Source organism: Dermochelys coriacea, chromosome 10 (assembly GCF_009764565.3).
Source record: "Dermochelys coriacea isolate rDerCor1 chromosome 10, rDerCor1.pri.v4, whole genome shotgun sequence".
NCBI lineage: Eukaryota > Metazoa > Chordata > Testudines > Dermochelyidae > Dermochelys > Dermochelys coriacea.
The window spans coordinates 77,689,925-77,706,028 of NC_050077.1; the positions used below are offsets into that span (position 1 = coordinate 77,689,925).

Here is a 16,104-nt window from a genome sequence, read left to right on the forward strand (position 1 = left end):
AAAGGATGAAATCTTAGAGTAGCCAGACTCTCACGATGTCAGAGACATGTTTGGAGTAAGGATGTACCTGGATTTCTGTGAGTTTAACCAATAACTTAAATGGGAGCAGAGTTAAGTCACTGCTGATCGCTTAGGAAAATCCCACCTCTGGATACAATCAACAAACTATCAGATGGACCCAATCCACCTCTAGTCTAATGGGCACATTTTTATGGCACGAGTTGCCCTGCAAGTCAGAAAACATGGGACACACATGGTTAGGTGTTACCTTGCAGTATAAGGCATATGTGACGCACATGTTAATGACAACTTCCATTAGAGACACACTCAAGATCTCCTGCAAAACAAAGGTGCAACAACAGCTTCATCATGGCCACTGACAAAAAGGGTGAGGAGAGGCTCTTCTGGAAGCAAATTGTGTTTCTTGGGCAATGGGCAAACCATTTCCCCACACACTGACCACCTCATTTTGCTGTGATTTCACTGACACCTCTTGATTTGTATGCCCCATGGGTCTGATAGCACAAAGATGTCCAACACATCATAAAGTGTAAGCTGATAAAGTCACTTTATGGGGCAGCATGTATCATAAGTTTGGACAGAATCTATAGAGCACTCTAGGGTTGAATGGTTGGACCATACTGCTGGTTCATTTCATTCTGGCTGGATACTCTATGATCCCACCAAACAGAGAGAATAAAAAGGAAAGGAAGTAACTTTGGCATGTTTTTACTCTGTATGCAATGCACAAGATGGTCCCCGCAGGAGAAGATTGACTTTGTATTTCTGGGGGAGGACAAAAATGGTGGTATGGTAATGCTGGTGTAAATACCACCGGCTCATCTGGAAGACCTCATGGCTGACTTCTCCAGTATCAGCCCTGCTCTTGAAGCCCTCAGGATGCTTGCCCTTGGGGATTTCATTGTGCACGCTGACATCAGCACAGTACAGGACCTCCTTGAAGTGATGGACTCTAAATATTGTCCAGTGGTTCTGGATCCTGCCCAAATTGGTCATTGAAAACCAGGGATGTCTGTGGTACTGTTATTAACCAGCATTATCAAGCATCACTTTGTACAGGGAATATGATGGAGGCCCCCTATAAGAAAAAGTGCCTTGACATGGGAGCGGTTGCCAGCTGATTTTCAAATGGGGTTTAAAGCCCTATGGGGTGGGCACCTGGCTATATTAGGCCCCTTGACAAGCCTCCTGGTTGATCTTGTGCTTTGACACCATCCATGTTTACCAGTAATCAGTCACTCCTTATGCCTTTGCTGAGTGAGCCATATGGCATGGAACTCATTCTCTTCGAGCAGGCATCTCTGTCTACTCCTCCCTCCCCTTTTTAAATAATTAAACATCTGAAAATATACTTGATGGGGGGCATTTTCAGTTTCAAGCATTGCTGGCCCTTACATAGGAACCTTCCCCTCTCCTTTTAATGATACCATAATCATTTGGATTCCTAAGCATGTGGTCTGGTTTGCATATTATTTGGGTATTGTTTTAACAATGATTTTATTTGTATTTTGAATGGCTGTACAAGAGCCTCTGAGTGTGTGTGTTTTGCTATATAAATACAATTATTATTGTTATATACACCCAACCCAGTGTCAGACCTGACATTGTATGTTCACAGAATTGTAATGCTTCCCAGATGTTGAGCTAAACAAGTTGTCTCAATGGATCAACTATAAATATTGATTCAACATGTGCCAGTCTGCAAATTAATCATGTACAGAACATGCTGGTTAGGCCAGACTCGTGTGCATTGCCAACTTTTCTCCATAATATCCAGTGTCCATTTATAGTTCAAAGGATGGAACACATGAAACAGAAATGTACAGAGGTGAGTAGGTGATGTCAGACTGGAGGTTAAGAAAAGTCCTGTTTCTTTACTGAAAGCACAGCTGCATCCAGTGAAGTGGGTTATGGGCTTCTGCTTTGTTCCATGAATAGAAGCTACCCGAGGATGCTACTTTAATAGCTCATTTGAACATTACTGTCCGCTCCGTTTCACGGGGTTTCACAATAAATGGGGATGCTACAAACAAGAGTAGAAATCAACAAAAACCCTTCTGTTTGCAGGGAAAGTAAACAGTGCTCCAGCCAGCACCATCAGCAGCATTTTCTGAACCTTCAAAGTTTGCTTCAGTCATGGAGCCACCCTTGGGCAGGGTAGGTGGGCAATGTCCACCCTGTTCTGAATTAGATACACTGACTTTTATCCGTTGAATGTATCTGTGTCTCTATATCACCCACCCACTTAACCCTACAATTATTTATTCACTAGAGTTTCTCCCCAGAATGGGATTCAATGTGATCCTCACTTCTTCTGGATGAAGTGCATCTGAATGCGAGGTGGCTGCTTTGCAGGATAAGCCTAAGCCCCAACGATCATAAAGGAAAGAGGAAAGCATACAAGGGAGGTGCCATGTTATCACTCACTTGTCCCATGTGCTCTTTCTGAGCTAACCTGAGTCACCTTCTTTCCAATTCAGTGAATGGCAGTGGAACTGATGGGAAAATAGTCAGCAGTGGAACACAGCAAATCTAAAGCAGACTCAAAAGTGGTAAGTCTTTAAAAGCTTAGATAGACATTACAAACACTTATTCTTTGTCTCTATTCTCTGTTCACCAAGAGCAGCAGTATGTTTGTTTTCTACTCTTCTGATTATATTATCACAGAGCCACGGCCTGACTGAGGCAAGCCACAGAACAGTCCCAAATAAAGCATGCTAGCCTTTCTGTGCGCTCTGTAAGATTAAGCGAAGGACAGGCATAAACATAGCTCTGTAAAATGACTTGTGATGGAACATTTGGGACCCATGTTTGAAATGCGAGAACATGGGTCCTGCATGGAAAAGCAGCATGAGGATGCAAACAGTTAATTGCATGAGCAAAAATATGCAGACGGATGCAAGAAACGGGTACTGATGTACACAAAGTGTTTCCCATCTCCAGTTTGTGCAGGTAATGAGCTATTCTGCATGTGCCCTTTGTGCCCAAATGAACATATTTTGCATGTACAACTTAGAACTGTATTTTTGAAAATCTGTCCATTTCTATGGAATTAGCATTGGCACTTAACACATTACGAAAACAATCATTTGTAGAAGAAGTCCTTCTATAACAGATTTGCTGCCCCATAGGCAGCAGTGTATTATCGATGAGTAAACTGTAGATTTGCTAGCAAGCAAGAGAATCCATGATATGGCAACAACTTTACAAGAAAGCTGTGGAAAAGCCCTAACATCCTCACATCATAAATTGTTAAATCGCAGAAAAGGCTGCTCTTGATCTTTAGCCATATTCCACTGTACGGGATTTAGTTTTCAAAAGGGTCTTATAAAACATTTTGAAGTACAATATCCAGTCCCCATCAGAAAGCTTTTCCTCTTGTCAGCTTCAGTCTTGTGATAGTTTACTAAGCAATGGAGTACGTGCTTTGAGAGAGGCCAAAGATAAATTCATATGCTCCACAACTGAGCTGCTAGATTATTTCTCATCTTTTCTCTTTGGCACACTCGTGTAACATCTGAGGGGTTTCCTACTATTGTGTCTGCCATCAGTAGTACTATGCTAACATCAGCAGCACCAATATAGCAAGCAACTGAAATGCTTCAGAAATTGCAGAGCTCCCATTATTGTATTTCCTGCAAGGATACACAGAGCAGAGAATTCAGACAGAACCAAAATCTTATGAATTCTACAATTCATGGAATCTTCACAATAGATTTGTTGTTGCTTTAAAAAAAGAAAAGGTAATGACATGAAAGCAAGCTGAGATTCGGGTTAGCCTGGAGATTGTATATGAGAGTGTATCTCCAACACAGCCTGAAGTACGGCAGTGAAAGCCAGCTAATTAGAGCGCTAGGTACCATGTGCAAGGTTTGCAGTTTTACACTATCAGAGGCACCCGAGACCGTTGCTGATATCCAGAATGGTACAGATTTGCAGCTGCCAAGAACACAATGACAAGAAGGGACTCCATTTAATAGCAGCCTAATGCATTTTCCAGTAGAAAATGGCAAATCCCTGCATACATATTGAACAATAACTGTAGTCTGCTAAAGAGACATTGCTAGCAACTGTATTCATCAGTGCTATAAAACATTTCTAGACAGTCATTGTTTTATACTGCTCTCTTCAGTTTTAAGACCAACTCCTGAGGTCACTACTATGTTTTTACTTAGGACTAAGCCAGGCAAACTCACAAAGAATTTTTCTAAGTCAGGACAGAATAAAGCTGGACCTTAGCATTTGGCTAAATAAGTAACATTTTAAAAATATCTAGGTGATTTAGGAGCCCAAGTGCTAGTATCAAAAGTGCCTTAGGTATTGGGGGGGGGGAGGGATAGCTCAGTGGTTTGATCATTGGCCTGCTAAATCCAGGGTTGTGAGTTCAATCCTTGAGGGGGACATTTAGGGATCCAGGCAAAAAACCTCCTGAGGTCCCTTCCAGCCCTGATATTCTATCCTGGAGCCTATATCCCACTTAACTTACAATGAAATTTAGGCTCCTAAGTGCCCAACAGCCAGATTTTTAGAGGTGTTTTGGCACCTAACTCCCACTGAAGACTCTTCTCAAAAGGGCACTTAGGTTTTTGTGAAAACTGCACCCAAGTCCTGTTTGCTTGAGAAGGTGGGTTTTACGGAGGAGAATTTAAGGAGAGAAACGCTGATTTTGTAGCCTATAGGTACAGGTATTTGCTAGGTATGACGTAGGCATATGTTAAAGTGGTAATGCAATGAGCCAAGCCTCAAGACCTATAAGACAAAAGCTTAGTTAAACTAATCAAGGAATAAGACCCCAAAAGCCTTAGCATAAATAGTTAACTAGGAGTAACCCCAGATCATAGGATATCACAAGACAGAATGCTGCAATGGCTAAACTGCTGACAGGTGACCACAAGATGCTAGTTTATAGCAGCTTGGGATATTTTAAAGTTAGGAACATCAGCAGATGTCTGACTACAAGAAAACGATGGTAATTAATTAACATATATGCTAATAAGCTTGAAGTAAGTGGACTAGTAACCTGTGGTAGAAGGGCACCCCAATATTAGTAGGGTGAGGAAATACAAATAAGGAAAAGGGGATGAAACCCCTACTGAATATACAATACTCTTATCAGTATAACACCTTATAAAAGCTGTATCCCAGTGTGCGTGTTTTGGGAGAGGTAGTTCTTGGGAGAAGTCAGGACGACGACGACCATCAGTGATGGTGACTGAGAAGATGAGGAGGAAGATAATGACTAACACTTCAAGTTGTTCTGCAAGGGATGGTGTGAGTGCATGGACCCTCAGATGCATGTTCTGTATTATCTCTATCTACCTTACTGGGCTGCAGTGTTTGTAACTCTGCTAACTCTATTAATAAAACTATTTCAAATTCAGACTTTTTTTCCTAAGTGTGAGTATTGCACGTTGGGGTTCCCAACTGAATAATAATTCTAACACTACTAGGCCTGATCTTGGGACAAGAACTTACCAACCCCCAGAGTGTTACATGGGAATTCTTATGTAATCAATATCATTAATACACAATCCATAGGTCAGGCGACAATTTGGCAGAAGAGGTGCTGGAGAATTTCTATCCAGCTGCTTTCTGCTCCTGAGAAGGCACAAAGTCAAAAGCAGAAAAGGGAGTCACTGGGGCAGAAAGAGGAAAAGGTCTGGGAAGAGCAGAGGGAGCAGGGGAGGGCAGCAGGGGAAAATGGGATCAGAGATGGAGGGGACAGAGAAGTTGCTGGTGTCTGTAGTTTACTACCAAATATGCCGATGCTGAGCCAAGTTTGCTGCCTCACAGGACTGCTGAAGAGCACTTTAGAAAGGATGAAGGCAAACCCGGAATTGGGAAAGTCATTAGAGCAGGTGTGTCTGTTACGTATGGATATCTGTCTGTTGTCACGTAGGTGAATCCCGACCCCTTTGTTCTCAATTGCTTCATTTATATTGCTGGCTCCAGAAGCCGGTACTATACTGGGTATACCAGTGGTTCTCAACCCGTGGCCCAATCAGCACACAGCTGCGGCCCATGTGACATCCTCAGGGCCATACAGGTAGTATATATATTGTGTGGATATGGCCAACATAACACTTAGAGAGCTACATATGCGGCCCACAATGGTAAATAGGTTGAGAACCACTGGTGTATACTATGGTGATTACACACTAGTAGCGTATCTATGGCTCCAGAGATTTCTACTGTATTACCATGGTGTTCATTCACTTACATCACTGCCTTCAGATGATACTGGCAGTATATTACATGGCATTGCTGGTAGTGGGTGGTATGTCTACATTGCAATTAAAGATCCATGGCTGACCCATGCCAGCTGACTTGGACTCATGGGGCTTGGGCTGAAGGGCTATCTAACTGCTGTGTAGACATCTGGGCTTGGGTTGGAGCCCAGGTTCTAGACCTCTGCAAGGTGGGAGGGTCCCAGAGTTCGGGCTGCAGCCCAAGCCAGAATATCTACACTACAATTAAACAGCCCCACAGCCCGAGCCCTGCAAGCCTGAGTCAGCTGGCACGGCTCAGCTGCAGGTGTCTAACTGCAGTGTAGACACATGCTTACTCATGATGGTTTTCCTTTAATTTTGGTGAAACAGACCAAGAAAAATGCTCCTTTTCTATTATTCAGATTTGAACCCAATTAACTTGCCTCTATCAAAGGAAGCCAACTGCATTAATAAAATGTAAATGAAAACAGAGTTTTAGGCTTTCACTCCGAATGGATGCTGAGATACTTTGAGATTTATTGGATGTGATGTGGTTCTCCCTCCCAGTCTCAAAAACTCCTCCATAGCGAGCAACTTTGCTGACTCTAGCTGAATTTATTTTGTAGCCAGAAAAGACTAGATTTGTTTAGGAGAATTTACTGTTGAAGGAAACAGGGAAACGGACTGTTTGTTGGAATTCCTGGACTGTTCTTCTAGACAATGGTTCCTCAAAACGTGCACATTACACTGGCAATGTGTCATCCCTGCCATCTATAGCCTTTAACTACAGAGGCATTACACAGCATGAAAAATACATCTCTGAGCACCTCCATGCCATTTCATCACTTACTATTCTCATCAGTTCCCCCTGCAATGCCTGCTTCAAGGCTTTGTACATCCCGTATGTGACCAGTAAATTAATAAGCACACTAAACTGTTTTGTCAGGCAGCTAGTTAGCGGAGTATCTCCTCTAAGTGGGATGTGCTGTCATGTTCAGCAATTCATTACACTGGCTACCCAAACAGAAGACCAGTACAAAGGAGTTCATGAGGCTTTAAAGTCTTCCCGGGTTGCATCCATCATTATGCATTTTCTCTGAGCCAGATGCATACGGACTGAATGTTCTGCAGCTGTCATCGCCTCTCCGCACAGTTTAAGACAGCTGCCCCCGAGCTGAAGAGTAATTCACTTTTCATGATGCATCTCCAAAAGACTGTGCTCAGAAAGAATTTCATTTGGAGGAGAGCAGGCTTCTACTCCCGGAAAGAAGGAAACGTACTTTGCCGAAACACTTGATTTAGCATTCACAGCTGATTTTGAGCAGCCTTAAGTAGAACGCTGGCTCGGCCAGTGCAATGATCATCAGCATGCATCTGGGAGGTGCACAGCTGGCCTTATTATAAAAGGTTATTAATGGCATTTCTTTGGAGGTGGTTGAAAAGAAAAGAAAATCCGTAATAGGGATGTACCATGAACCTGCCTCTGTCCAGGGCACCACATGGTAACTAATTTAGAGAGAAATTAAAGCCCCATGCCTGGCTCCCTAGCAAGGCGCTGTTACTGATTCCTCCTCTGAGTAAAAGAGAAGGGCTGTATTAAATATGTCCCTCTCAGGGCCGTTTGGCAGAGAGAGGCAGGAAACTTCCCTGCATGTGCTACCCACATGGCAAGGTCGAAACGTGGCAGTGCGAGCAGAAGCCACCAGGCGGTTATCCCATTTCTGCACAGGCTGAACAAGGGAGTTCAGTCAGGGGAGCTGCCCCTCCTGTGAATGAGCTAGTGCTGTGCCCCTAAAGCACTACATCTTAGGAAATACACGACGGAGCTTAGAACTGGTGCCGAGTTTACTGCGCCAGACCTTCAGCTGGCATAAAATCAGCATGGCTCCACTGAAGTCAATGCGGGTGTAGGCTAAACATCAGGGAAGATATCCCAGCCGATGTATTAGCTGGCAGAATAATCTCCCAAGGAAAAGGCGCAAGCCTCATCACTTGGCACATTTAAAACTAGACCAGATAAACTGGCAAAGGATGTGAAAGGAACAATCCACCACTGGCTGGGGACGGACTGGATGACTCAACAGGTCTTTGGCCAATCTAATTTCTGGGGCAATGTCAGGAATCAGGGCCTGCAGCAGAGCTTGTTTCCAGGCAGCCTCATCAGTACAGCTGGTCTGCAGCAGCTGTCTGATTAGCCACGTAATCTGACTGGCTGCTGAGGCCAGCACGCCAGCTCTTAAACCAGCAACAGCGGCAGCTCGCTAGCTTCTTAACCCTCATGCCCACCACTGGGCCTGCATTACCTTATTCCTGCTGTTCCTGCCTTGCACCCTGCCTTGCCTCTTTCCTGTCCCTGCCTTGAGCCCCTCCTTGCCTGATACCCTGTTTGCTCAAGCTCCTGACCTCCAGTTTTGACCCCCAGCTGCGGCTCCTGACTACGGACTCCAGCTCAACCCCCTGGCTCTGGTATTCAGTCCGTCCTCCAGTTTTGAACCCTGGCTCTGGTGACTGACTCTGGCCACTAGGCCTGCTGCCCCTTCTGGCCACTAGGCTAGACCACCCTCATCCCAGTTACTTGACAGGAGAATCCCAAATGCACTTTCAAGTCCACATAAGGGCCAAACAGAGAAGAAATACAAGAGTTTCTGCCATTCTGTAGGGTCCACACTGCAGAGGAGACCATTGTGGTGGGTATCTAATTACAGCTAGACTCTGGCTGGTATGCAGTAGTACACTGTATCTGTATCACTCCCAGCTGCTTTCTTCTTCTTCTTCTTCTTCAGAATATCAGTTTTTCATATAAGAAAACCCACCACTCTAAACTCCTGGATGTGAGAAAATGCAATGACAACCACCTGCAAATAGCCCGAAACAACAGGTCCAAAAGGTGGGAATAGCCCCATTCCTTTCAGTGGGTCCTAACTCAAATGCCCAATGAAGATACTTTAAAAGCCTACATTGTTACCAATTTCACTGCTCATCAAAGCAGGTAAGACAGGAGACAAAGGATCACACTATGAAGATCTACATAATCTGCTCCAAGTGACAGCTCGTTCTGGTGCCAAAGTGAGTGGGCTTGAGAGACACCACTGCTCACTGCCTAAGGACACACTGGCACGACATCCAACTCGCTAAGAGGAAGTCAAGTCCGAAGAGCCCAGCAGAGCATGGATGATCATATGTTGAACATTGGCACAACCTACTGAAAGCGGCATCTCATGTTGGTGCCTTCAGTGGGCGGAGCTTATTTTCTGGGCAGAGTTTGGAAGAGTACCACTACCCTTCCCACACTCTATTTCAATTCCTGATGCTCCACACAAGGCAGGGGTGGGGATGGCCATGCCAAGCGCATGGCCAGTAAGCTCAAGCACAGCTGAATTGGTCTGGATGGGAGAAGTGAGCTTTTCCACTATTCCCATCCATAGCCTGCAGTAGCCAGACACAAGCTGGTTATGTGGGTCAGCAGCCCCCAAAGCATAGGATGAGGCTGAGGATAGCTTCTCTCAGCCCTTCTGCACTCAGCACAGTTTCCTTCCACAGAAGCATGCTGAGCTGGGCCGTGCTCCAGCCCAGTGCCTCTGGGTCTATCTTGCAATTTTCTGAGGCTTTATAAACAATTTGCTTTGTAAACCCATCTTGGTATTTATGGAAGTGCTGAAAAGGGTTGTGATGTCGATAACATAAGACCTATACAACAGGATAGTGGCCATTTCAATCCCGTACGTGGCACATAGGATTCCTCCAGCGAGCAACCAAAATGCAGGAGTTAAACAGACGAGATGACCCACTAGCTGTCCCTTCAAACCCAACCAATCTGATGACGAGACAAGACGGGATCACATCCTAAAACATCTCCAGCTGTTCAGTGGCATGGTCTTATAGCTCAGGAATTTACCATAGCTCTTTAAACAAAACACATGACTAGGAAACTCTTGCAGTTGCTTTTGCGAAACAGAACCACATAGTTATTTCACAGGCAGTCTCAGAGCCACCCTCAGTGACGCTGTCTGATCGTAAACAACCGACACAGCTCTCAGCAGCCCAGGACAATACAAATACTTGGAAAATGAACAATAGAAAGTTACTCCACCTGGCACTTGCCATGTACGCAGAGGTCAGTCTCATAAGGCCCACATGGAGTACCATCAAGAACCCGATCTGCCACCAGCACAGGGGACTCCTTCCCCAGAGGAGAGCAGAAGAGTTCACATGGCTTATCTGAAAAAAATACACAAGACCGGCAACTTCACTCAGCAGTAACAGCAGCATTTAGACAGAGCACCAGAATGTCTGATGGAACAAGATGCATGAATATAGTAATCATGTAACATGGACTCTACACAACGACACAGACAAGTACATATTTATCGATAACTATAAGCGGGCTCGGATTCTAACTGTCTCAGTTTTAAGGGTGCTTGACCCATTGTTTCCATTCAAGCCCATCATTCTACCACTCCAAGATGCACTGTTTATCTGAAGATGCAGAAAGGGTTAAAAAGCGAGAGGTATGGGACACTTAAATCAGTGGCAATACTTGTCATTTTAGACCTGAATGAGTAACTTTACAAATTTCTCCTTCTCTTTCTGTCTTCTAGCTTTCCCTGCATAATTCCAATGAACAATCTTTGGTCTTTAGAATGTGCACAAGCAGCTCATTGTAAACATTTCATTTACAAAATTCAAGCTGTGCAAGCTAGTTCTAAATGGACACATCGATCGCGTGATTTGTTTCTGTTTCTTGACTGAGTGCAACTCTTGAAGCCACGTTTCCAGTGAGAACATTTGTGTTCATAAATTTAAAACTCACTTTGCACAAATATTTGCTAAAATTTGCTTTCCTGCCAGCAAAGTAGCGTGCTAGAAAGCAAACATATATTGCTGGAAAATACTTGCATTATTTGCCCATTCTAGTAATAGTATATTGTATTGTATATTTAGACATTTACTTTGGAAGGAACTGTGTGGAACTAGACGAATAATGGACTAAAAGGCTCAAAATATATAATTAACAGCAGGTGCCATGGTTCTTGGGAAACACACTGTATGTATTTGCAATATTGTCAGAGTAACAGAGTGAGATGTTTTGATTTCCAGAACTCATTCCTGCTCTCTGCTGCACACAGACTGTATCAAAGGGTATGTCTATACTGCAACCACTTAGTGTGACTGGAGCTCGAGCTGACACACCCGAGCTAGGTTTAATCTAGCTAGCTCGGATCCTGGAATAAGGAAGCTGCAGGGTGAGCTTTAGCGCAGTCTATGCTCACAAGTAATTATCTAGGGTTCTGGGTGGGTTTGTACAGCCAGTACTGAAGCCTGTGCTGCCATAGTTTTACTGTTCTGGGACCCGAGCTAGCTAGATTAAAGCTAGCCTGGGTATATCAATTCAGGCTGCAATCACAGCCTATGACTGCAGCACAGATACACCCAGAGAAAGAACCTACTGACATTCTGATGTCAGCATTGGCCTATACCAAAGTCTGCATCCTCCCCAGAGCTCGGTAGTGTTCAATTTATGAGACAGGAGGCCAGGTTCTCTGATACACTAAGGCCATTTGTATAGGTCCCTTCCTGCTCTAAATTCCCCTTGAATCAAGAACTTGCTTCTCTGCAGCCCATCTCTCTAGTATGTCTGAGCAGAGTTCTAACACAACAGAGAATCAGGGCTGGCTAGAGGTTGGCTCAGGTCTGTCTCTATTCAAATGCTCAACTTTTTTCAGAGTAGCAGCCGTGTTAGTCTGTATTCGCAAAAAGAAAAGGAGTACCGGTGGCACCTTAGAGACTAACAAATTTATTTAGAGACTAATAAATTTGTTAGTCTCTAAGGTGCCACCGGTACTCCTTTTCAAATGCTCAAGAAACCTTCACTATGTGGAAGCTTGGAACCAGAGAAGACACGGGAGAACGTGGTTTGGAGTTTTTTATATGCTTAAACCAGACCTGTCAGCACTCCAAGAATGCCAAGCCAACTTGCGCCCTGCCCAGCTGTCTTGCTTTGGGGAGGCGTGTCCTATCAGTGCTCAAAGTGCACCTATCATAGGTGTGTCCTATCAGTGCTCAAAGCCCTTGCCTTCCCCCCCACTACCCTCTCAAATCAAATCAATTTCTCAATAGCAGGATTTTGATATCATTTTCTGCGAAAGCTGCACAAGGACTGGCCTGCATAAGGGAGTGCCAGTCTGGCTGTTGCTGGACAGCCTCTGCTCCCGCAGCTGTGAACAACCCCGAGTGCCTGCTCTACCATGTGGCGGGAGATATTTCTAATTCACAGCCTTAGCTCAAATGAGCCGTCCTCTCCATAGCATATTAAGGTACGCCAGGCAGAGGGTCGGAGCATATACTCCTCTGCACCTTTGTAAAGCAGAACCAACCTTGCTCAAATCAGCTGAGAAGCTTTTGTTTTTTTAGCTCCTCCCTCCTTAATTTTCCATCAGGCCCAAGAATGGCAATATCCTTCCCCTCTTGCTGAAGGCAGCTCCCTCAGGTGTTTGCCAACACTTCTGGGAGTGCAGGTCAGAGAGGGGCTCTCAAACGCAGGGGATTTTTCATGGGGCGTCCAAAGCACCCACAGCCCCTGCTGGCCCAAAGAAGGGCCCTAGCTGATTTCTGTCTGCTCCTAAAGCCAGACTGATGTGGCACCTACAGCAATAAGGCAAGAAGAGAATAAAAAATGTTAGCTCATCATGTGGTCTAAATGGGTCAAGTATCATGAATAGTATTCTGCAAATGCTCCCTAATAGAAGTCCTTGTCCTCTTGGGGAGAGCTGGGGTGCTGACTCCATCAATGGAAACAGAATCCCTGAAAGGCAGCAGCGGCCCTTTAAAAAACAAACAAAAAACAGAGCACACCCTTCCTGTTACTGTGTGATGAGAGCCAAGGAATTCACAAAGGATGGCAATGGCACAGTTACGAGCGGGGTAGTTATGATGGATTTCAGTGAAGTTGGTAGTCAAAGCACAGGGACTATATATCTCAGAAGTCCTTCACAACAGAGCCTTTTTATTCAGGAACCTTTGAGAAGTGCCGAGTTGCAATTTCATAGGCTGCAATTACTCCCGGCATCTGTTATTTTGCTTCCTTGAAAAGAGCTTGTGAAATGTTCTAAGCCGTTTATGGACGACGGCTGCTTCCACGGAAGGAAAAACAAGGGTTTTTTTTTAATATATATTTGCACTGTTAAGTTTTTTTGAATATATATATAAAAAAACCTAACAGTGCAAATAGCTCAAGAGTTTTTCTGTTATCCCATTACCCCCAGTCAAATGGGAGACAGGCTGCCCTGTAGATGAGAGCACTTCCCCCAGGGTTCTGCAGGAGGTCCTGTTAGTGATTCAATGGGTGACATTTTCCCCTATGCATAGCGTTCAAACTGTTCTCCAGCACAGCATCTATGGTGCATCAGGGAGAGCCCAGCATGGCATCTGGGTTGCGTCAGGGTTCTAGGGTGCTGTCTGTTATAGGAAACATAAATCCGAGGATTTGACTGTAACAGCAACTGTTAGTTGGTGGATACTGGCACCCATGTCAGCTAACTGAGGCCAGGAAATAAAGTTCAGTCTCTCCCCCAGTGCTCCTGTGTGTCACACCCATGATTACCAAACACCTGTGATCAACCGAGAAAACACAGCTCTTTCCACAAAGTTTTGCTGTTTTCCTTCACTTTCTGTCCTAAGCGGCTTTGCAATATCACCATGCCTGAAGTAAACCAGTGCTAGGTTCCACTCTGGAGTTGGTTGCCTCCACTGAGGGTAAAACCAGTTCCTGTCTCTATGGCTTGGAAAGCAATTTGGAATCTGTCCAGACAACTGTAACTGCTTTTTCACTGCTTCTGCACATCAGCTTCTTTTTTAAACTACAAATTAGGAAGGACTTTGGGCCACATTCATCTCTGCTGTAACTTCATTGAAAGCAACACAGTTACGCCACAGACTTCTTTGGCCCTGTGCATTAAGCATGGCATGAGTAAAAACGGCAAGGAATCCTGTGATTTGTACGTAGCATTGGATGGGGAGCTTCCTCAGTGAAGAAGTAGAGAGGAAGCAACCATATATGTGATGTCAGTACATTAAAGCACCTTAAGAACTAAGACCAATTCTAAGAGAAAACGTCCCGTCAGCCTACAACGCTCATGAGAATGGGAGATTCACAGATGAGCCATTTGCAGAGAGACCAGGCCAAGAGCAGAAGGTTTTGGACTGCATATTGCAGAGTAGCTGATGGGAATTGGATTATTCTAGATGGAAGAGGGAAATGGAAGTGGTGGGTGGCCAAGAAAGGTGGTAAACTGCACAGTGAAATTGTTAAGCAGGTTCTCACTTCTGCAAGAGACTAAAGGAGGCACGTTGTACGTGTATCCGAGCAGAACGAAGCAAAGAGCCAAGGCTGCTGGATCAATATTTCTAGCGTCCTGGGTCCCGAAATAATAATAATCAGGGTGGACAAGCTCCTGGAGGGAACTGGGGTTGAGGAAATAGCCTACTAGAGCCACTGAGAGGGATTTAAATAGGAAGATCTGCAAACCAAACTACAAGAGGAAGTCAGGTGAAGAAAGGTACTTCTGGGGCTGAATTCTTTGAATGACTGTGATAGTTGAACCATTATCTGGACTAGGTCTAAGGCAAAAAGGTTCAAAACTGAATGAGTGTCTGAAAAATTGGTGTCTACAAACAAATTGTTAGCTATACTGGTACTGCAGTGCAGGTCGTGTTTTTGCTAGTTTTTAGGAACAAACGAGGCCTATAAAAGTGGGATGGGCTCCATCTGCACAGACAGGGCATGCATACACTAGCAATGGGGAGCTCTGTTTGTGGGGGTGGTAGAGATTAAACTAGCAGACAAGGGAGGAGGAGCCATCAAGGAGCCATACTGCAGCCAGCAAAAAGGAAGAAAGCTAAAATAAACAGAGAGGAGAGCAAGGCAGAGAGAGACAGACAGTCTAAACCTGTACAGGGAAGACTTGGGAACAGGAACTGAATACCTGGAGGGCGAACAGCTTTCAGCCCAGCAGTAACAAACCAAAGCAAAATTCCTAGGGGACCCTGGAGTTAACAAGTACAGATGGAAGGAGATGTTTCTCTGAAACTTTTAGGTAGTGACAGAGTGATATCTGGGAATTTGTATCCAGCCCTGAGCAATGGAAAACATTATAGAAATGGGGAAGATACTGAACAGCAGTGAGAGAGCAGAAGGAATGGGGACTGGAACATGTCCTACCTGTTTAGGAATGGTTTTAGCATCAAATCCAAGAGCAATTGAAGGAAAGAAACTACAGGCCTGATCCAAGGACCACTAGAGAATCCAAGTGATTTTAATGGGCATTTGATTTGGACCTACAGGAATTAAGGTGAGAGAGTAGGTAATAAACAAAAACTCTCAAGGGCAGGAATAGGAGAACCAGGATAGGGCTAGAAGATGCACCGAGGTTAGACAAGTCGTTATAAGAGAAACTACTGAAGAAAATCACTTCTTACTCAAAGATGTGGGGATGCGCTTCAAGAAGAATTCTTCCATAATCCCTGACCTTAAAAGTCCCTAGCTAAGGCCCGATTCTGCAAAGTGCTGGGTGCTGTTCAGGAAGATCTGCGCCTCCTGCAAGATCAGGACTCCAACTAGCCAGTACAGCTTTGGAACAGCATGTGCTATTCCCCTACTGATTAGAGGGTTTGCAATCCACCATCACCTCTGCCCTCCTTAGGTGGTTGCTTGATAGCTGGGCTGGGCAGTCACAGGTCTGATTTTCAAGTGGTGATACCCAGAAGTACCTGTCTCTCCTCCCCCTCCCCCCCGGCCCCATCAATGGTGTTTTCCTTGCCTTCTTTTGTGAGAAGAGGGGACTTGCAATATGTTTCTGATGCATGACACTGTTAATAT

General features: G+C 44.6%; 1 protein-coding gene across 2 annotated transcripts in view; it reads right to left on the reverse strand.

The window, feature by feature from the left end:
• Positions 1–16,104, reverse strand: part of ADAMTS17 (ADAM metallopeptidase with thrombospondin type 1 motif 17) — a 255,112-nt gene that overhangs the window by 90,284 nt on the left and 148,724 nt on the right. For both annotated transcript variants that reach the window (XM_038420717.2, XM_038420716.2), the window contains exon 14: positions 10,321–10,448. In XM_038420717.2, the coding sequence (XP_038276645.1) occupies positions 10,321–10,448 (128 nt within the window). The remainder of the gene's footprint in view (positions 1–10,320; positions 10,449–16,104) is intronic.